The following is a 22,033-nucleotide window of genomic DNA, read 5'->3' on the forward strand; positions in this document are numbered from 1 at the left end:
TACTATTTTCTGTGGTTAAGCGCAGGGTCACTGAGCTACCCCGGTTCGACTACTCCCACTCTATTATTTCCAACAAAATATCATAATGCCCGAGGCAATTTCTAGGCCAGTCACAACTACAGTAAATTACACACCTACATGTATACATGTACTATCTAACCCGAATTAGGTAGCTTCTACAGTATGGTCACCTCCAATCCCCACCTCTTCGACTCTCTCGCGTGCTTCGTCTTTCCGCCAATATTCGTATATTTTGTCCACATTAACACACTCGGCATGGTTGCTGTACCAGCACATCAGCTACGGCTAAAGTTTCAATCGTCGGGGGTACTAAGAAGCATACATGTAGGCAAAAGGCTCTATCATGGCCATCATCAGAAGCCTACGCGTCTCAGGCATCGCCCCTGCGCGAACCTCGCAACCCGCTTGCCAGCTCAAACCAGCATATTCATTCGGCCCTTCGTAACAAGCAGCTCATATAGACAGACAACATCAATTGGCATAGAATGGTATGACCTCTCTCCCGAGCGCAAAATCCAGTGGCTACTGGACTCTGGAGACACCGAATGGGGCTGGGTCATCTACCGATGCACCTACAAGCCGGAGCTCCAGGGTGCTTGGGAGAGTTTCAAGAACCTCGTCGAATACAGGACACGAAAGACCATCGCAGATTCAGACGCCCCCGATATTGCCGAGAAGCTCGACTGGGCCTGGGTCGAGGATCATGAGCTCGAGGGTGCATCGCTGAGTGAGCTGAAGCGTAGATTTAGGGCATGGGTGCGCGCCGACACGCAAGACTCACCTTGTGATATAGGTGCTACACCCTATGAAAACATTTCAAGGTACACATACTTTATTCAGGTCGATGAGGAAAGTCTGGTTAGCTGTCTTCGTGAAGCTGGTGTGGATCTCCATGGAGGACATGTTAATATTGTTCGAGGCTGGGCGGGCTCGCTCCCTGAGGAGGAGATGGGTGAGTCAAGTGAAGGCCTCGTCACCGAGGACTGGATGAAGATTCAGGCAAGCATGGTGGAGCCTATTTTTTACGCTGAATTGTATGATGACACTTGGTATACAATTTATTCGCCGCCGCCGCACGTATGTGTTTGGTAGCTACCTTGAAAGCTCACATTCTCGGTTTATAATGCTCACTCCTCTATTTACTGTACTCCCTCGAAAGTTGGACTGTGGGTCATTTTTAATACAGCAGATTCCTAACTATCCTTGGTTATCTCTTCACCGATTGTGGTAAGTAGTGGAGAGATTTGATCCGGATCCATACTCTAATATATCAAGGAATACGGTATTTGAGTAATATAAGACCTGTCGCGAATGTTTGCTGTTAACAGCCTCGATGTATGGTTACTTTAACCAGATATATCCATATGAGTTTAGCATGATCCATGAACTATGAAACCATTCGTTTTTCACCACTGCTGCTACCCACGTTATTATTCACATGCTGGAGTAATTTCGATGCCGACAGAGCGGGAGGTTGAGATCTTGCTTTAGCTGGAAAGATGTTGCGGCTTAAACGAATTGGGAGCGTGCTAGTGGGGCAGGCCGCCATGGGTACATGTATCTAAGGTACTGTATGTCAAATACTACCTCAACGTGGGAAAGACGTGCACAAAAATAACTCTTTCATATGCTCCCAAAGCTACAGACCACCGCTGCACAACAATATACTCAGATATCTTTCAAGCCTTGGACTTCAATTCTGCCGTGTTCACCGTCTTCATTTCAGTTCCACCACACAAATGATTGATCAATTCCAATACAATATCGGTCTACCCGCAGAACAGTTGTCCAATTACTGCCCAGGAGGCTACCATCCAATCCATCTCGGCGATACACTTGGCGACGGGAGATACCGAATTCTTCATAAGCTTGGTTTCGGGGCATTCTCCACTGTCTGGCTCGCTCTAGATGAAGAGTAACTTGCCTATTCTCTTTTTCTATTGGGTCGATCTTCACTTACATGTCCACCAGGAACAAGAGACATGTTTCTGTTAAAGTCGTGGTCGCAGAGCAGTCGCACGAGCACAACCGCGAGTTGAAAATCTTGCAGACTATCAAACAAAAAGGCGACCCTGCCCATCCAGGCCATAAACATGTTTCGCATCTTCTAAACTCGTTTTACCAAGAAGGTCCAAATGGACGCCATCTTTGTATAGTCCTCGAGTTGTTAGGCCCTAAGATATCTTCAGTTGCGGAGACGCGGCCAAATTACCGTCTCGATGGTCGACTTGCTCGTCGAATCTCCTCACAGCTCCTTGTTGCTGTAGATTATATCCGTGGATGCGGTGTGGCACACGGAGGTATGTCCAAAGTAAACTGACCTCGTTGCTTCTCCTGTTGACTGTGAATATTAGACATACACATGGGCAACGTGTTATTTCGACTCTCTACTCTCAACGGATTACCAACTATGGACGACCCTCGAGTAGGGAAGGTTTCGAAGAAGGACGGGTCACCTAACGAAAAGGGTGTTCCAGACTACCTAATAGAGCCTGCGGAGTACGGATATGGCAAAGGCGAGCTTCTTGACGAGGTCCAACTGGTCGATTTCGGCGAATGTTTGTCTCTCCTCACTCAATGAAAGAAGTGATGCGCTAACTACATTGTTGCGCTTAGCATTCTTCGTCTCCAATCCGCCCAAGTCAATAAATACACCCATGCCCCTCCACCCGCCAGAACTAGTTTTCCGGCGCCCACTTACCGAAGCGGTTGACATCTGGAATCTTGGATGCACGGTAAGAATAATTAAGCCAAATTTGCACATCAACTAATCAGATCAAAGACATATGAGCTTGTCACCGGGCGCACGCCACTCGAGGCATTCATGAATGATCGCGAGTTAATACCACAAATGCAGAAGGTGCTCGGTGGTGTTCCTGAGCAATGGATCCAAGAAGGCCTGGAAACCGGCGTTCTTACGAAGAAACCAGATGGTTAGTTCGCAAAATATGACTCGGAATATAGCTAACTATAAAAAGAATCCACCGCGAAAAACTTTTTTGCCCTTGAGGAGCAAATGCAGGAGGCGTACGCCAATGGCTACGATAAAGAGACACTTGATCTTAATGAGAAGGACCTTGAAGCACTGGGAAGCTATCTCTGCAGGATGTGTGTCGTCGAACCTGACAAACGAGCTACAATGACGGAATTGATGTCACATCCATGGATCAAGGTCACTGAAAGAATCAGAGATGAATAATTAAGGAGAATTAAGGCATCTAGAAGCACTTTCATTAGAATTCCTTTTACACCCCCCTTGAATATTCGGCCTATTACGAGATTTATATCTCAATGCCCAGCTCTATGTGATCTGGTGTAGCTATTTCACAATGGTTAGCAGAAGACATAAGATGGTATCACTTGACTGAGCAGGAATTCAGTTTATTGGCTTGCATCGTTTATTTTATTATGTGTCCATTGAATTTATAAATACTATCACGTAAAAAAAAAAAGATGGATGGATGGAAAGAAAGAAAGAAAGAAAGAAAAAGGCATATATAATTTAGACGAGGTAGAAAAAAGAAGAAAAAAGAACAGGACCGAACGCGGATCGAACGCGTGACCTAGAGATCTGCAATCTCTCGCTGACGAATTTGTTAATATATTTCGGTAGAAACGGCTTGATGCAAGAACTAGTACTAACCTCTACCACTGAGCTATCGATCCAATGTGATGATTTGCTTGCTGGAAAAGAGGCTTATATAGTAGTTTTATTGTAAGGATTGAGAAAGAAATTTGCCCTGTTGATTTTAAGAAGAAATAGGAAGATGAAGAAAGAAATACAAAAACAAATTCAGAAGGGGAAGGTAAAAGAAACCAAAAAAAAAAAAAAAAAAAAAAAAAAAAAAAAAAAAAGACCTGCAAGGAGAAGAGGGGAAAGAATTATAGACTATTGTATTATTTGTAGAGTAGAAAAAGTAAAAAATGAAAGGACCGAACGCGGATCGAACGCGTGACCTAGAGATCTGCAATCTCTCGCTATTGACTTTGTTAGTGATTTAATGTTTCGGGAAAATGTCTTGGACTTGTGCTTACCTCTACCACTGAGCTATCGATCCGAATGTGGAGACTTAGGGCAAGTAATTATACTTATATGTGTTTTACGCAAAGCTGCAAGTGGAGACCATTTTCATAGAAGAGTTTCGTTTGTTTATTCCGTAAGACGGAGCAGTGCTTCCTACGCTCTTGTATCAATCAATCACAATTTACGATGGCGCCTCCCGGAGATTCACCCAAACCCTTCCACCTTTTTGGCAATCTTTTTCTGGATGACCTGGAAACCTATCTTGAAGAGCATAGATTGGCAGAGCTGAAAACACTCCAGCCACACTTCGACAGATTGGCTGCACAGCAACAAGGTACGTCTGGTCAAGCGTCAGTGCGAGGTCGGCGAGGTCCTGATTCTATATCCATCTAGCCAGAACCAAACTTTCTCCTCCAAGCTCATGGGATTATGGTCGTGAATTTCTGGCCATGGCAAAAGAGGAAGTAGCGGAATGGGAGCGTCATGGTGTCGCCCGCGACCCTACCTTCTTGGTCCCAGGTCAAGTATATTCGACCAGACCGAAAACTGCTGGCTGCTCCTCCTAGGAAGCCCGAATGGGAAGAATTCTTTGTTCGTCCAGCACAGGACTGCATTAATTTGCCTAAGATTGTTAGGATAGTATGTCGACGCTGCCGGAGTCAAAAATTTGATGATCACAAGCCACGTTGGACTCGTCAAATAACCCCGCGTTACATCCTTCGAAGACCAGGCTGTGGTAATTGCCATCAGAAAAACACCAATTGGCGTCCTGAAGATCCATCAGTCATGTTTATTGATCCATCGCATTTATCGAGAAAGTGGTCATGTCTGAAGGAGAATCCAGCCTTCGATCCAGCTGATGTTATACAGCACCCTGACTGGTATTTTCCTGGGTCTAGCGAAACCTAACCACGGTAGTTATTGCTCTGGAAAAACCTGTTACTGAACTTGCCAACGGCCAGAGAGGGAGTTGCAGCTGACTATGTATTATTTCTTCGAAGATCTGAGGGCACGTCCGATGTTGACCAGTAATTTAAGCCAATTAAATAGCTACTATATGTAGTAGACATATCAAACGCATGAAAGAAAAAAAAGTGGAAATCAAAGTACTGAGAGCTACCCTACATGCTTCTCCATAATAAAAGTCTGTTAAAATAATAAAATAAATATAGAGAAAAAAAAGACATAATGATTTAATACATACAAATAAATTGTATTTTGTTCTCTTATACCTTATTATGCGCTTTTATTTTCTTCCTGGAACTTAGGTAGAAACGTACTGTTTAATTGATAGGTACCTAAATATCTTAGTAGGTACGTACTCTTGATGTTCTTATTTTCAGATTAAGTTGGTCATGTGCCCTGAAACGGCTTGCTATCATAAAGATATAATAAACTCTTGCAACAGAGGCTTCCAACAGCGGCTCTAATCAATAGAGCATGCATAGCCCCACTTCATCAGATTTTTTATAATCTTCTATAATGAGTAAAGTCTGCTATATTTAGATGACTAGAGCTGAAGGATTGGAGGCATATGCTTCCGTTTTTTTGAAGATGTTGCTTATGGCGCTAACCTCTCGGCGCTAACCTCCCCAGGGCTGGCTTACAATATTAAACAGAGCCGGTGACTGGAAGAGTTCTGCATGGTTGAACGGGTGGCGGATTTCCTTGGTATGTAATCATTGATACATTCTTAACGATTAAAACAGACCCTATTGGATAGATGCTACTTCAACTACCTTGTTCCAAGCAGAGAAGAGATGGCTATGAAAGACGTCAATGATGCCAGTGGTGAAAGTGGGACGCTCGCATGCGTAAGCCATGAACGAACGAATCTTTACCAGAAAACTTTCCTTACGAGTGGGAGTATCATTTTCAATGCGCCGATAGGCCCAAGCTAGGATCTCAGCTTGGAACACACTATCTGCGCTTATTGCGCCACGGTTGCGACACTGTTACCCTTGCCACTATCGCTTCCAAGGGTTGCTGACGCTGGCCAACATTATATTAAGAGTCATTTGATTCCAGCCAGAGGCAACCCAAAGCCAATTGCCAATGGGTGAGGCTTACAATGGGATTGAGTACCGTATTGGCGCTGCATTATTTACTTGTAGGGTCTCTGGTCTGGGCTATAAGAGCTGCTTTGGTTTGCGTTTTCAAGGAACCATAGTACCAGTCTTTTCCTTGAGCCTCGCAGGGAGAGCAGAAGGTTTGTCTACTGCAGTAAAATGCAAAGGTATAAACTGCATGTACCTGCTGCAATATAGATATATAAACGGATCAAGAGGGTTGACCCATCACATACGACCATATCCATTGGAAAATACGGGATCCCGTCTGCTCTCCCAGAGTCAAGCCAATGAGAGGCAGATTAGTAGTTGAGTGGGTGACCATCAGCGAACACCGGCTGTTGTATGTTGATTTCTGTTTTTTTTTTTTTTTTTAGTTTCACAATCATAAGCTGGTAACGTACTATCATGGCTATCATGATAAGAACAATTGTTTAGCTACATGTATTCTCGTGACGAGTGCCATAGTGTGGTAGCTGCGCAGAAGCGCCACGTCACGTCTAATCAGTATATAGGAAACATTAACGCAGGTATTAGTGTTTTAATTGACATCTTTAAGTTAAGAACTTAGATAAAAGGAAATTGATGGTAGATGTTCTTTATGACCAAGGTTTAAATTTCTAGGATCGTACGCCACGGCGTTTTATAGCCATCTGGCTAGTGTCCTGATGAAAACAGGGGGGAAAACAACTCATCGGATCAGTAGAAAACGCCATTGACGCACGATTACATAGCTTCCATGGAGCATATCAAAGTATAGAAAGGGCCGGTCCCTTCTTAGAAAGCCCCCTCACTTCTATTTACCACTTCTCAGACAAATCCAGGTATTCTAAAAATGCGTCATTCACGGCTTCTACATCGACTGCTAGGCAAAGGCCGCTGGAATTATTGGCGCCACGATCAAAAGCCCGCTATTCTCCAGCTTCCGCTAGACATTCTCCTTCTTATTACCGATAACCTGACCTTGCACGATAAATTCCTCCTTTCACATACCTGCAAAGCACTTCGGCAAGTCCTACTTCGAGATTGGGAGATTGAGCTCCCACAGCTGTCCTTTGAACATCAGATTGTGTTTTGGGTAGGGCTGGCTTACACTTTACCAAATCGCTGGGTCTGCCTGAAATGCTGTAAACTACATCCTATTGACACCTCGGATGTGCCAGCGGCCTTCACGCTTGTCAAGCATAGGACTGTCCCTTGCAGCCTTGAAAGATCCCAGCCGCCGGAGGAGCCTGGCAGCCGACAACTTGCAACGCAACCAGCTACATGGATAGAGACCCTATAACGCCAACTACAGAAGGGCAAGCCTCTCAAGTTACATGTATGGAACTGCTGCGTCAAGGCACACAGCAGCCAACTTACCAACCCCCAGAGGGACATAGGGACCCGCGGCCCTGAACGAACCGCTACAACACGGCGCACAACGACAAGTAAGCCAACCCAATTGCGAACACAGCACGGGCTCAAAGCCCCTGAGCCTGTCGCCGCGAGCAGAGCTTACGGCAAGCCAAAACGTACAACCAGTCTAGCGGCCCCAGGCCCTATAGCATCAACCATTGCGGCGTCAGCTACAGGCGGGCTTCCCCTGTTCCCCTACGCTAACTGACTATGTACATAGGTCAGAAGCATAGGGCCCTTCTGGAACGAATTCCAGGCAACCTCCTTACAGCTAGGACCCTGGGGCACAGCTTTCAGAAGGGGATGGCAGGGGTTACGTACCGACCGCTAGCGAGGCCGGAGCCTAATACAAGCCTGTTCAGAAGGACGCTATAACCACTGCCGGCAAGATACGGTACAGAAGGTTGAGCCTGCCAGGCAGCTGCCTAGACCCTTAGAGGCCCCGGCCGGCTGCCTGGCATCTGCTCCTCCTCACAGATCCTCCGGGCAACAGGGCGCGCAGGGCTGCTGGAATTGGGCTCGCGGTCCAATTCCTATTTTCCGCAAAATTAATATATATGCAAAAACAGCCAAATCAACTCACGGCCATACAAATAAAAAACCAAACTAGCCAGATTTTTTGAAATCAGCCTGCGAGGAAATCCTGCCCGGGAGACCCTTACCCTGTAGCTTGGGAAATAGGCTTGTGAGCCTATTAGCCTATAAGCGTAAGGGAAATCCTCTCTTCTGGAATTAGGAAAGGGGCAATTGGGAAGGGTTATTAGAAAATAGATGAAGCAGGCGAAAGCACTATAATTTCCTTGGTCAGCCACGTGTCACGGATAACAAAGTACTATGTATAAGCATGTTCTATAACTGGTTTATACGTGTAGTCTGGATAAATATTATTAGTAGCACGGGATTATAAACAAGGGACTATCAACATCTCGATAAGATTAAGCCAGACTGCATTAAAACTAGTAAAGAATAAATAAGATCTGTTAGTTAAAGTCCTGAAAAACCCGAGAAATCTAGAATACTAAAGAGCAGCATAACCTTAGCTGGCATTAGTAAAGTTATTAGAAAATAGTGGCATATGAAGCACGCTCTCCTGACTAGTAAAAATTGACGAGTTTGTTATTTTAGGCATATAATTTGTAATACTCTTGAGCTAGTTTAAATTATATTATATCAATACTAACCAAGATGTAATGCGGGTGTCTTTTCACCTGTGGAAAGCGCTGGAGCTAGGGTATTCATACTTAGTATATTCAAGTATTGGAGAAATCCTCGATGCTGCTCATGAAGGCTACCTGTAGAGATTATACCCCAAGCGTCTGATACTTAACCTCTGCGTATAAATTTACACTCTAGTAGGACCCAAGTGTGGACACGTTCCCGGCAATCTAATCGACCCCCTGTTCCAATATTTGTTATACAGCCATGCGATCGGAAATATAGTGCTGAAGTAGCTGGTACCTGGACTATTTGTATATTATGCGTTAGCTCTATTAGTTCTGTAGAGTGCGAAGGAAATTCAATTCTTGACTTTACATACCGTCTTTTCTCGTACATCACGTCAAAAGCGGTGAGACTCCGAGTAACTACTGAGTCTAGAGCAGTCCGGACAAACTCTTTCCATTCGTCTTGTAAATCTGGTATCGTGACCGCTTGGCCCTTTTGTGCGTAAAATGTATTGAAAGTGCCCATATGGTCGTATATGGCCTCATATGTTGCGCAAAACTTATCCCATACTTCATTAGTATTGAGATAATTAAATATTAGGCCTGACTTTTTTAGCTTTGATTAATCTGATGGTAAAAGACTTCGAAAATATATACTCACCTATTTCTTTCACCGCTAAGAGCTGTTCCTGCTGAGTTTGAAGGATGTAATCTCCTTCATTTATAGCTTTGTTTCCTTGAAATATCTAAATAAAAATTAGATCGCAGCTTAGAAATAGCAAACAGTAAACAGTAATCATTTGAAATTAGGCGAGGGCTTCCTTACTAATCCTTTTTTGTGGTTAACCCTTCCAAGCATAATTGTGAGACGGTCTAGGTGCGCCTGATTGCCTAGCTCTGTCAAGAGAAGCTGAGCAAATGTCGCGTCTTCAAGCGACCCCCCAATTATTACTTGAAAATCTGAGAATGGCCTGTTTACCCATTGCTGAGTCACGGCACATGGCATCTTGGGTGGTGTATAGTAGACGTTCGCATCGCGAACATTTAACCTGCCCTTGTCCAGCCAAAAGGAAAAGAAGTCGCTGATTAGTTGCCCCTCAAAAACATGTTCGGCTGCAAAAAGAAGAAAAAAAAACATATCAGCTAAAGAGATCTTTTTTCCCCAGCAATTTGACTTAAAGAAGGATATACTTACTTTGATATAACGCCCTTATTGGGGTGTACCCTCCAAGGTTATTGGGAGCCCATACCACGTCTGCAGGCTGAACCTTTCCTACTGCCCAGCTTTGGCAAATCGATGATGTGTTGCCCCAGTACCTCGATATTGGATCCCATCTTCCTTTTTGGATCCCATCCCATTGCTTGGTATGGTCTTCCGGAAAAGATGGGTAGTTGTATGGCGTATTCAACTTAACTAGAGTTCCGCAGACCTTGAGATTCTTGGGTGATATATTAGCCGTTGGATTTGGAGGTTGTCTTGGAAATAGCGAATGTTCATCATCGACAAGGGTATCATTCAGGAATTCAGAATCGATTTCAAGAACATCTTCTTCTCTTTTCGAATTGAAAGTGTTGCCCAGCCATGTACCAGAGAGAGGCTCGCATACGTCAATGTCGCAAGGAGGCATATCCCGAAAATTGGGCCACGTAATGTCCAGAGAAACGCATCCGCAACATTCGTTTATCTCTTCTTCATAACAATTCTCGCAATCAAGACAGTCGAACTTAGGTTTCGAGCGTTCGAATGTACTGAGTCCCTCCAGATCTGAAAAATAAAATTGTGGGAGGGATCCGTCTCCCCTTCCCCATGGGTTCTTCTGTATTGATCCCCGAGGCCCAAGAGATTGTTTCTTGCATTCAAGGCAATCATCACCCAGGTTCTGATGGTCGATTGGTATATCCGTGCTCTTAGAAGATAAGCTATTTGTTAGGTTGCCGCTATCAGTGGCCTTTATATCTCTGCGTCTCTTCGAATTGGTCGCTGCTGGGTAGCAAACTTGGCCGCTAGAGGGTTTTTGCTGGCTAAAATTAGTATACAGCCTTGCAAAAACTCATCTGGACATAGCCTCACTCTATCAAACGCGAGGTTTGCTGCTAAGCTGCTGGAAGCATTCCAACCAAAAGATTCTCTGTAAGGCTATTAGTTCAAATACTTCAATATTTTGTAGCAATGCCTGTATAAAATTACGTACCCTTTTTCCACTACTTGATAGGCATTTGTACTTGATTTCAAAATTTGTCAGTGTCGGTTTCGCTGTAGCATTGAGTTACACGTATTGTAACTCACATCACCTCATAGTCGGAACATGCAAATTCAGGGTGGTCTTCACTTCCTGGTGAGAAAGTGAAGAGTTCCATGGTATCATACACTAGCTCAATCTATATTTGATCAGCAACTTACTTTATTAGGAAGCAAGGGACTAAAAATACTTTTGGTAGACCGTCGTTCCATCTGAATATGTCATTTCGCGCGACGAGGTCTAGCTTTAGCCCAAATTTAAGCTGAGTACCGATAGCAATTTGGCCGCCGCTATTAGTAGTGCCGTAAAGAATATCATCGTTAGGAATAGACAACTTATTCTGTTGACGTTTGTCATTGTATGCCCCTTCTGGTGGATTTTCAGGAGGCGGAAAGTTTGCCTGAAAGTCTCCAAGATCAGTGACAATGCGAGTGGTTAATCGTCCATTGAACGAAACCGCACTGTCTCCAAAGTCAGAGCCATTCGATCCATTAAGAGTTGCCATTTGATATGTTATTTGGTAATATGGTTGAAGCGAAATTATTGCTTCGTCTGTATAGATCGTATGCCCCTTTAGGTTAACGGGGTTGTCATCGCTTAAGGCCGGGTTGCCTTTTCCTGCTTTTGATATGTCAATATCACCAAAGCCACCGATGCCATACGTTAAATCTGTTTGTCCGCTTGCTTTCAAAAAGCCATGAGCTTGATCTACTTCAAATTTTAAGTCTTTGAGCGTTGCCTATCGAAACAAAGAGTCAGTATTAAAGGACGTCTCCTTATATCGTAGTGCTAACAGTATTCATGAATGAATATTCGTCATACTGGGGCAAGGGCCGTACAATCATGGAAAAACCAAACCAAAATTTCACATCAATGTTGCCATCAACAAATGCGCCGAAACCCTCTGAAGCGGTAGAGTCGCCTATAGAACACTCGCCTACGGACTGCCAGAAAACCGGCGCGCTCACATCTTCTTGAATCTGCGTAGCATCTGTAGGAGACCAATTCAATTCGGTAGTTTCAAAGGCTGTGTTCCAGTCTTCTGTTGTTGGAGCGAAGAACCGACTCTCCAGTTTCTTCAAGTCTCTGGACTGTATTCCTGGTGCGTTGACAAGATGATTCCAGTAGCCTGGGACGTTTGAGTAATCTAATCGAAATTTCGTGTTGTTTGAGTCTCTGCGCATAAGTCCAAGATTGAAATCAAACGAGAAGTCGTATACGGGAGAAGTGGGAGTTCTGTCTCCTATATTCAAAGGCAATGACTGGTCTGGCATAGATCAATATTGGTCAGTCATATTTAAAAGACTCTTGAGATTATTCATATATTAGTAACTCACCAGGTGAGATCTTCAGAGAAATGGCTCTTGCAAATAAATTAGGCGCGCACTGTGGTAGATTTGAGTCAGTAAATTCCAACATCGTTGTGCGAAATAGTAAGATGTTATGAACCTACATTGTCCGGCATTTCAACAATGGTCCCTTCAACGCCACGTTCAAGGATTCGGAAACATCCTTCCAAGTCATCGCTCAGACAGGCCACTCTAGCACTTTGAACTTTGTGTTTTGGTTGATCTCGAACATCTGGACAGTCGAGGAAAGTAAAAGGATCTGGCTCACCATTCCTTTTCCTCAGATTTGTGACAACATGAGAGTCTCCCGCAACTAGAAAAAAACCGAATGGTCCAGACGCGGGACTAACATCATGCAAATCACCACCACTCCCAAATGTGACCAGACCGTATGAAATTTGGGAGTCAGAGGTTGGAAGGTCCTCTGATGGGAACAAGTATTTCATATCAACAAGTGAAAAAGCACTATCAGCTCCAGTCGCTCCACTAGATCCTGAGATGGCTCTCAGAGCGTCAAGTTTGCTGCCATCAAGATCAACCGCCCAAACCATAAGTCCTGAAAGACCTATCTTACTGGCATAATCAATTTTGGCCTGGAATGTAATATCATCGTCAAAGCTACAAGATTTTTGTATTAGCTAAACGGCAATTGTGCATATCTAGACTAGACTTTTTGGGATTGTAACTTACGAAACCCAACTGTTGTTACCATATACCAAGTATCTCACAGCGGCCTCTTCGTCTAGATATGAGTCTGCGCCAGTCTGATCAAGTATCGATTGGATCTCTATTAGTCACTATCAGCTGGAAATTCGGTTTATATCATGTATTGGAATCTTACCTCGATATGACAAAATGCCTGCCGTATTAGTACACGGGCCCGCATCTCCTGGGCCGCCAAAGGGACAACCAGGTTTCCAGCAAGATGACGACTTCAAGTTGAAGGTTCGACCATAAAAGGCAAGACCTAACACAATGCTGGACGGCTCTATTTCGGCTCTCCAAAACTATTTGTTTTCACTTGTTAGCAAAGCAATTGAGAAAATAATAGAATGATTAAACAAATATACCAGATCCAAAGCCAAGTCGATCTCAGTTAGATTAGTGTGAGCGAGAACATGACTACCAATTGGGTTTGTACTATCCCAGACCCCATGAAGGTCATATGACATGAGATTGATCCAATCAACGTATGATGCCATGTTTTTAATGTCAAAATGCCGCAAGTACCAATACGATGTTGGTGCCGTAAATGTAACAATATAGTTATGGCCACTACTGGCTATGGCTGCCCGCAGCTCCTTTAAAAGCGCAACGTAGTTGGCAGCGTCTACATCACTGCCACCTCGATCATCGGCCCCGGGATACTCCCAATCTGTAGGTCACAATCAGTCAGATGATCAATTATCTGTTTGATGAATTGGATCTTGTTGTCGACTCTCATTGAAGACTTCAATTCAAAAGTTTTCCGTTCTGGCTTCAAGAAGAGTGATCAAGATAGTTTGATGAATGTAACATGCGTAATGAAAATGTGTTTTGAGTCAACTTACCAAAATCTGTAACTCTAGATTAGTTGAGTTCGCAGGCTGTGAAACGAATAAATATATTCAAGTTACTTACCAACTCCATCGTAACCATACTCTGAGAGAAATCCCAGCAGATTCTGGATGAATATCGCGCGGTTTGCTGACGAGGAAGTCATTGTAGGGAAAACATCGCGCCAAGGGCCAGGATCGCTAAACGCCCAGCCTCCTAACGAAATGACAATTTTGAGACTGGGATTCCTCGCTTTGAGATTACCCACATTTCGGTACAGATCCGAAGATACGCCATCCATATTTGTTATACGGAAGTCATGGCTAATATATCCAAAAGCAATATTCAGGTGGGTTAGATAATTGACGGGAATTTCACCAAGAGTCATTGTACCACACGGATGTTGAGAGTTCCAGGCTTCCCAATAACCAATAATCCTCTGTTGTACATTTGTGGAAGGTCCAGAAGGCTTGGGCTGCTCGCAATTAGATTGGCAGCCTTTGCCGCAAAAGTCTGAAGTTGTTCCACAGAAGCCAAACTCAGAGCAGCAGACATTCAAAGGGCAAGGAGAACCAGATTTGGCAGAAAACTCGCCGCAATCAGCTGTAGCATTGCAGTTTGACTGGCAGCCTTTACCACAATACGTTGGTCCATAACCACACCAGCCACTATCGCCGCAGCAAGCTCCGTTGGAACATGGCGTATTTGGTCCGCATGTATAATCTCCCTGACCGGCAGCAGGTCTATCTATCGAAGCTTCATGCTCGATGAACGCTTCACGGAATCGAGATGATAAGCGCTGGTGATGTTGATCTTCGGTAATTGCACTGTGTTGTACGGATTCTAGGTGAAGGTTACGATGACCGAGATGATGAGTAGAGGCAAAGACTGGTATCGCCAAGAATAGGATACCGCTGAAAAGGGCAGTGAATGTTATGGCCAAGATATTTATCCATGACCGTAGCCCTGGGGGCGACATAATGAACCTCTAAATGCGCAATATTCAAATGAATTGCAAGTAGTAAGGGCGTTATTTGGTATGTATGCAATACAGGGAGTCAAGGCCTATATACCAAAGTAATCACGACTCTTTCATGACATGGGACACAGGAAGAGCCGGACCACATAATCATGTATTCATCAATCCATTGGTGTCATAAATAACTATTTACAAGGTCTCCGGTGTCATTACTTACCTCATGTAAAAATTTACCCTCGTGCCGGATATTAGGCTACCTTCCTCGACTAAGTTACTATGGAACCAAATCCCAATCACAAGTATGTTCATGGTCCACTCCGAGAAAATGTGCCTATGAAATAGCTTTGGAGAAGTCCGGGCCGCCGAGAAACACGAAAACAAAAAAATTACTGATCCCAGGCGAGGAGAATGGTCCATCGATACGGGGTTCGGAAATTACAATTTGTGAAGCCTCCATCTGCATCAGCAGCAAAAGTGTTCAACCAAGAGTCGGATATATTACCACATGCAGGACACAGGTCTAGACCCTTGTAACTCTTGACTCGAGCTCTGTTACAAACACTTTCTACATTGGGCGTATATTTGCAGATGCTTATCCACCTGTGTAGCATCCGACGTCGATTGAACCAACGCAGGGGAGCATCGCACTAACGATATCACCTCAAGGCGTGCCGATAATGCCAGAGGGAGGGATGCGGAATGCGCCTTTTTAGCGTTAAATTTAAGATAGTATGATAGTATTAACTTTCATATTATCGTTAATTCTATAGTGGAGGGTCAGCATAACCTGTGGAAAATAGCTATGCATAAAACTTGTTTATTTTGAACCAATATATCACTTGCTAAACACAGAAACTTAATTACACAGCATATTCTTCCTATATTTCTGTCAGCGTATTTTTCCCTTTTTACAATCCAAGCGCTATATTTCAGTAGGCGTTTGATATCTTCATCAACCTGCTCTGCCGCCTAAATAGATCTACATAATTGGGACTTTTGTGCACTCGGCAACTCACACCAAATATTTTACCGCCTATACTAGTGTATGCAACGATGAAGAGCTCAACCAACAGCACCGAGCAAATCACCGAGTCTATCTTCCCGATAGTCCAGCTCTCCATCAAATGCCGAAGGTGCCGAAGGATTTTTGCCTGAAACCAAGAATAACTGCCATCCCGAAGGAGGGAGCCAAATTAATTCACGTAATTGTGGAAATAAAGCTCATTTAAAAAAAAAAAAAAAAAAAAAAAAACTGACCTGACCTGACCTGACGACCCAATTTAACAAATCCAGGTTCCCAGGTGGTGGCATTGAGCAGCATGTGCTATGCCATAGCTGATCAAGCGATATAGCATATTAAACATAGTGTTTTTTTTTTTTTTTGACATATTCTTGATTTTCTCCTATGTGTGCTTCATTCACCTCCTAGACATACATTTTTAATTATTGAAAGTTTTCACCCACAAAGGTGATGATGAGGCTGTTACTTTTCTGTCAACTGTTTTTTGTCGGGATACAGGCATCAAAACTAGGTGTATCCCCGCCTTCTCAAAGAGACCAAGTCAATTGTCAACTCTATACCGTTCAGCCAAACGATAGCTGCATTGGCATCATCAGCAACAATAATATTACCTACGCCCAGTTGCTTTCTTGGAACCCTTCACTCAATCCTACATGCTCGTATGCTTGACTCTATTCGACTACATGGCGCTGTGCTAATGCAGCGAGATCAGTAACCTCGCAAGCTTGAATTCGAGTAGCATTTGTGTCAGTAACCCTAAAGGAACGTTTTCCATCTCCAGTAATACAAATGGGGCAACCATTATTGCTACTACAACTGCGTGAGTCTTTTCAGGAGCTCCTTGTGGTTAATTGTGCCACCTCTGAGATTAGTACTGACGTATTTGATAGTCCGATTCCTTCTCCAACGCTAGATCAAACAACTTCTCGATGTGCCAAGTACTACCAAGTCGTCGATGGCGATGATTGCTCCCATTTGACTGCACAATTTGCAATTACACTAAAAGATTTGTATACCATCCATCCTAGGACTCTCGACTGATCATTCAGTTTCTATGCAAATCTAGAGGAGCTGACTTTGCCTTCCTCTTATTAGTCTCTTTTTGAATTCCGAAGTTTTTCAAAATTGCACAAATTTGAAATCGGGTTATTACTACTGCGTTGAGCCAGTCGGATACATTTCTACCTATCCAGGATATTTACCCACGGCTACAACCAAGCCATTCAACCAAACTAGTGCGACATCTCTGCCGTACGCTGGAGATCCATGGGCCAAATTTTCCTCAAATGTCTCAGTGATACCTATAGCAAATAACACACGCGTAGATTGTTATTCGTAAGTATATAGCACGATGCCATCTTATTTTTCACGCACAACAACTAATATTGTTATTAATGATATGACAGATACACTTATGTAACAAATCTTACGGAAAACTTATCTGCGGATTGTTGGAATTTGGCGATGTTCTATGATATTACACCCGAAGTAAGTACATTGAGAATTGGGTCTAGCCTACTCTAATTTTCTTTCAAAATAAAAGCTAATAATGTTGCCACTAGGAGCTGGTACTTTGGAATCCTTCTCTTGGCGATGATAGCTCTTCAGGGTCAAATGTCGTATCCGATGAAACCAGTAGAATTGCATCGGCGATAGCAGTCCCAACTACTGCTTCAAGCTTAATCACCAATCCTTACACCTATCCGTGTACACTTGCCGCTAATATTTCGTACTGCGTTGCCTTGGTTTCTCCTACTGCTGGTAAGTCAGAATGGGGCTGAGAGTGAAATCTGTGGTGATGGAGCCATAGCTGTATTTGTTCTTAGCTTCTACATGTGGAAAAAATATATTATTCATGCTAATAGAATGTACATCCATAGATTTACCGACAACTACGGCACCTCCCGGCCCTCACGCTTCTGGGGAGGTATCTAATTGTACGACATGGTTCGCACCCCAGGCCTACAATACATGCAGGGATATCTTATACATCGCCCAGTTATCATTTGCCGATTTCTACCAGATGAACCCCTCGGTTGGCCCAGATTGCTCCGGACTTGTCGTGGGAACAAACTATTGTATATCAACATATCCCAATGGCAATGATCCGAATGAGTGGGATGGGGACGCCAGCATCCCATCCGCTTCATCTACTGGAATCATAACCCCCACACCGATACAGAGTGGCATGGTTAGTAACTGCAACAAATTTTACGATGTGCATTCAAATGATGGCTGTTCAGCCATTGCAAGCAGCCAAAACATCAACCTCAGTTCGTTTTACCAGTGGAACCCAGCCGTCAAGACCGACTGTTCTGGGCTTCAGGCAAGCGTATATGTTTGTATCGGTGTTGCGACGACATCGGCATCTATCACCACTACGTCTAAACCACCCACCGGAGTTATTACACCCACACCAACACAGAGTGGTATGGTTAGTAACTGCAACAAATTTTACGATGTGCATTCAAACGATGGCTGTTCAGCCATTGCAAGCAGCCAAAACATCAACCTCAGTTCTTTTTACCAATGGAATCCAGCTGTCAAGACCGACTGTTCCGGACTGCAAGCAAGTGTATACGTCTGTGTTGGCACGGCGGCAACCACAACAGCTCCCGGCATAACCACTCCTACACCCACCCAAAGCGGTATGGTGAGTGGCTGTAATAAATTCTACGACGTCCACGCCGGCGATGGCTGTTCAGCCATTGCAAGCAGTCAAAAGATAGCTCTATCTTCATTGTATAAGTGGAACCCGGCCGTTAAAACGGATTGCTCTGGCCTCCAAGCGAGCGTGTATATATGCATCGGTGTAGCAACTGCAAATGCTGCTGCTGCTCGTATAACTGGATGAAGATGGTGTAAATGGAAAGCTATAGATATATAAGTGTACATTTGAAATCTAAGCAAAAGCTCCAGCAGTTTTATTCTTTGGGCCTCCCTAGGTTGCCATATCTACTCTATACATGTGTACCGCCTATGTAGCCACTTTTGCCGTTGCCATGGAAAATATGGACACCGAGTCTTAATAGGTGCCTGAGAAGTACTCAGTATCCCTTCAAGACATCCATGTCGGTACCTGCATTAGGTACATGTAGGAGGTACCAGGCATGTTTACACTAACTTTCCTACCTATATAATAAGCCTATCCCCCAAATTTCCCCGCTAGCAGCAATTTCCCGCCATCATTAAGACATATACACATAGGTATCCCAGTAATCGCTAGGGAATCCGTCTGCTCTCATCGCATACGCAACGATGGGAAACAGCTCATCAAAATCTGTTCACCAGCAGAACATAGTAGATAATGATGATGACAACATTTTGTCAGAGGCCTCCTTAACCAGGAGAGTCGAGGACATACACCGCTACCGGTTTCCGATTGAGTCCCCAGCCGACGATGTTGTCCCTACCCCATTCGAGTACACGGCCTTCATATCGCCAGGTGCGTTTTCTATTCCTTAACCAACAAGGACGCCTTCGCAGTTTAATGACAAGCTATAGATTCTCCTCCTCTTTTACCCACACTACCTCCCGAGCTCATTGAGAATCTAGTGAGCCATCTAGACAATCGCTCAATTAAAAATCTTCGCTTGACGTGCAAGCACTTTAGTACCATTAAATTACGCATTAGCCGAGTATTTCTCTCTGCTAATCCACTCAATATTCACGTCCTTCGCTCTATTGCCAATCATGATGTGTACCGCCAAGGCATTATCGAGCTCATTTATGACGATGCGCGCTTATGCTATTCCCGTACTGATTATTCCGACAATGTTGTTCCCGAAGACGTCAATAGGCCAATGACGGATATGGAATGGTTTCAAGTGGAACGGGATCTGAACATCGATGAATTAGAACATCGTAAAGCCGCAGACGAACCAAACCGCCCAAAAGATCTTAGAATATATCGTCTAGTAAATGCCGAATTATCGCTAGGAGAATCATGGACTTACTATCAAGATTTACTACGTCAGCAAGATGACGTGATTGCTCATGGAGCTGATGCTGAAGCTTTTCGATATGCCTTGCAACAGTTTCCCGCGCTGCAAAGAGTTACTATTACACCTGCTGCTCATGGCTGGCTATTCACCCCTCTTTACGAGACTCCTATGATTCGGGCCTTCCCTTATGGATTTAATTATCCGATTCCGCGCGGTTGGCTAACTGCTCGTTTTACAGACAGTAACCAAGAACCCGCGCCATGGGAAGATTCAAAAACGCGATGGCGCGGTTACTGTTTACTTACAAAAATTTTGGCTCAAGAGCATCATCGCGTCTCTGAACTTCGAATTGACTCCCACTATCTTCAATCTGGCCTTAATTACCGCCTCTTCGAGCAACCATCCCAGGAGTATTTGGATTTTATCTGTTGCCTCCAGCACCCTGACTTAAAAAGGTTACATCTGTCACTCTATGTGGACTTCCATTGGACACCCTTTCGCCGTAATCTCCTGCGGAACGCCTTGGCAGAAAATTTACAGCTAGAGTATTTTAGTCTGGAAACAGGCATGGATATATCTAGCTATGAACCCGACTACAACCCCAACCAAGAATGGCCACCAGCACTGCAAACATTTCTTCCTGTTGGCTGTTGGATAAATCTACAGTATTTTCGTCTATGGAATTTTCCTGTGGATTCCACTGATTTAATATCAACGCTCTCACAGCTTCCTGCACTGCAGTCGCTTGAGCTGGGATTTTTATCCATACGCTCCGGCACCCAGCGCCAGTTACTCGAGAATATGCGTGACTCTCTGCGTTGGCACGAGCGACTTGTGCAGCCCAAAATCAAATTTGCTGTACCTATCCCCAATGCTTTTATTCAAGGGCGCGCGATTTGGATTGACGAGGAAGTCGAGAAATTTTTATATCATGGTGGTGAGAACCCTTTTGAGGATAAACACGTCGATCAAGTATGCTATGATATGGGAGTTATAAAAGATGCATATGATCCAGGGTATGAGAGGCCTTATATACATCCTAGGAAGCATTTAGAGCTTTTACAAAGCAATGGGTATAATTGAATGCTGATAATATTGATTAAATCATGTGGACTGAAATGAAATGTTCTGGTTGACTTTCGGATCAACTCCAAAGAGTGCTACATGTTATTTGCATTGAACTATAGATATCAGTTCTTCTGTAGTCTGAGAAGCGCTGCTCTGCATATCGCATTCTTGTTAGAAGTGTGAGTTGCAGTACTGCAGTACTGCAGTACTGCAAATCTGACCTTGCTAACTACATATACAGTGGGGTGTCAAAAGTCTAGGTACAAACGCGTTTTTAGTGACTCTACAATGCGTTTTTGCGAATAACTTTAACATAACTATTAACTTTAAAAAATTATAAAAAAATTACTATATTATTTAATTAACGCTATTTTAGCACTATAATATCTAGAAATTATTAAAAAAATTAAAAAATTAACCTAGTATTTTATTTAGTATTATTTTTACTATAAATACTAGTTATAGAAAGAGCATAACAGTAACAGTATATATTACTATTTAGACTTCTTCTTACTCTTTTACCCTTAAGCAGGGTTGCTAAACTATTAAGTTTATAATATAGTATTCTAGGAATGCTTTATAAATTTATTTTATATTTTATTTATTTAAGCTTAAGTCTATTAAAACTTTTTAAGGTCTTTTTCTATAGCCTTGCAGTACTTAAATAATATAATTAAAATATGTATTTTTATTACTAAAAGAAAACCTTATATTAACTATTTACTATTTTATAAAATGCTTTTATTTTATTTTTTTCTATTATTTTTACTGCTATACCCTTTATTAAAGTCTATGCCCTTATATAGTGTAAAAAAATTCTTCAAGTTTATAAAACTGTCAGGCGACAAAGAAGCTGGGATACAACTAGCTAGAAATTAGCTATCGTCCTCCAAGCTCAAACAGATATTCCATGCCGTGCTGACGAACTTTAAGTCTTCAGCCGAGGATACAAGATAGAAGGCCTGACACAACTAGCTAGAAGCTAATTGCCACAAAGAAAGAAGGTATAAAAGGAAAGGACTTTCTTTTGTAAAAAACAAAGAAAGGGCAGAGATAAATATAGTCTTTTGATGATACCTAGCAGCTATCCAGCAACAAAGACGCACCTAGCCCCACTTGATCCTCTATCACTCTTCTTGCAAGACCCGGATCGTGACAAAAACGCTTTTATAGTATATTAAGTAGCTATTTTAAATTACCATTAATTATTATAGATATATT

At 43.2% G+C, this 22,033-nt stretch overlaps 6 protein-coding genes and 1 non-coding gene across 7 annotated transcripts; 5 read left to right on the forward strand and 2 right to left on the reverse strand.

The window, feature by feature from the left end:
• Positions 1 to 183: 183 nt before the first annotated feature.
• On the forward strand, positions 184 to 1,394 carry TrAFT101_005849 (uncharacterized protein; the record flags this gene model as incomplete). The annotated part of the gene is made up of 1 exon (XM_066127599.1): positions 184 to 1,394. The coding sequence occupies one exon, from the start codon at positions 184 to 186 to the stop codon at positions 1,111 to 1,113; it is 930 nt and encodes a 309-aa protein (XP_065983711.1). The 3' UTR covers positions 1,114 to 1,394.
• Positions 1,395 to 1,624: 230 nt separating this feature from the next.
• TrAFT101_005850 (uncharacterized protein) lies at positions 1,625 to 3,414 on the forward strand. The gene is made up of 6 exons (XM_024902537.2): positions 1,625 to 1,936; positions 1,993 to 2,321; positions 2,376 to 2,579; positions 2,638 to 2,756; positions 2,804 to 2,954; positions 3,000 to 3,414. The coding sequence occupies exons 1-6, from the start codon at positions 1,761 to 1,763 to the stop codon at positions 3,218 to 3,220; spliced, it is 1,200 nt and encodes a 399-aa protein (XP_024760358.2). The 5' UTR covers positions 1,625 to 1,760; the 3' UTR covers positions 3,221 to 3,414.
• Positions 3,415 to 3,950: 536 nt separating this feature from the next.
• Positions 3,951 to 4,079, reverse strand: TrAFT101_005851. The gene has a single exon. It is a non-coding gene; the product is annotated as a tRNA-Leu (tRNA).
• Positions 4,080 to 4,231: 152 nt separating this feature from the next.
• TrAFT101_005852 (uncharacterized protein) lies at positions 4,232 to 4,611 on the forward strand (the record flags this gene model as incomplete). Its single annotated transcript, XM_066127600.1, has 2 exons — positions 4,232 to 4,379; positions 4,439 to 4,611. The coding sequence occupies 2 exons, from the start codon at positions 4,232 to 4,234 to the stop codon at positions 4,609 to 4,611; spliced, it is 321 nt and encodes a 106-aa protein (XP_065983712.1).
• Positions 4,612 to 8,793: 4,182 nt separating this feature from the next.
• TrAFT101_005853 (uncharacterized protein) lies at positions 8,794 to 14,101 on the reverse strand (the record flags this gene model as incomplete). Its single annotated transcript, XM_066127601.1, has 17 exons — positions 8,794 to 8,975; positions 9,050 to 9,278; positions 9,337 to 9,421; positions 9,502 to 9,788; positions 9,871 to 10,693; positions 10,747 to 10,804; positions 10,868 to 10,897; positions 10,963 to 11,054; positions 11,106 to 11,654; positions 11,710 to 12,182; positions 12,253 to 12,301; positions 12,369 to 12,882; positions 12,955 to 13,051; positions 13,106 to 13,271; positions 13,335 to 13,639; positions 13,815 to 13,820; positions 13,885 to 14,101. 17 exons carry the CDS (start codon positions 14,099 to 14,101, stop codon positions 8,855 to 8,857), a joined length of 4,101 nt encoding a protein of 1,366 aa, XP_065983713.1. The 3' UTR covers positions 8,794 to 8,854.
• A 2,140-nt stretch (positions 14,102 to 16,241) lies between these two features.
• TrAFT101_005854 (uncharacterized protein) lies at positions 16,242 to 18,734 on the forward strand. The gene is made up of 7 exons (XM_024902538.2): positions 16,242 to 16,459; positions 16,513 to 16,620; positions 16,691 to 16,810; positions 16,896 to 17,135; positions 17,207 to 17,288; positions 17,363 to 17,561; positions 17,681 to 18,734. The coding sequence occupies exons 1-7, from the start codon at positions 16,251 to 16,253 to the stop codon at positions 18,652 to 18,654; spliced, it is 1,932 nt and encodes a 643-aa protein (XP_024760363.2). The 5' UTR covers positions 16,242 to 16,250; the 3' UTR covers positions 18,655 to 18,734.
• A 263-nt stretch (positions 18,735 to 18,997) lies between these two features.
• On the forward strand, positions 18,998 to 20,961 carry TrAFT101_005855 (uncharacterized protein). Its single transcript, XM_024901923.2, has 2 exons — positions 18,998 to 19,245; positions 19,305 to 20,961. Exons 1-2 carry the CDS (start codon positions 19,059 to 19,061, stop codon positions 20,825 to 20,827), a joined length of 1,710 nt encoding a protein of 569 aa, XP_024760364.1. The 5' UTR covers positions 18,998 to 19,058; the 3' UTR covers positions 20,828 to 20,961.
• Positions 20,962 to 22,033: the final 1,072 nt, after the last annotated feature.

The sequence above is a fragment of the Trichoderma asperellum genome, chromosome 3 (genome assembly GCF_020647865.1).
Source record: "Trichoderma asperellum chromosome 3, complete sequence".
NCBI lineage: Eukaryota > Fungi > Ascomycota > Sordariomycetes > Hypocreales > Hypocreaceae > Trichoderma > Trichoderma asperellum.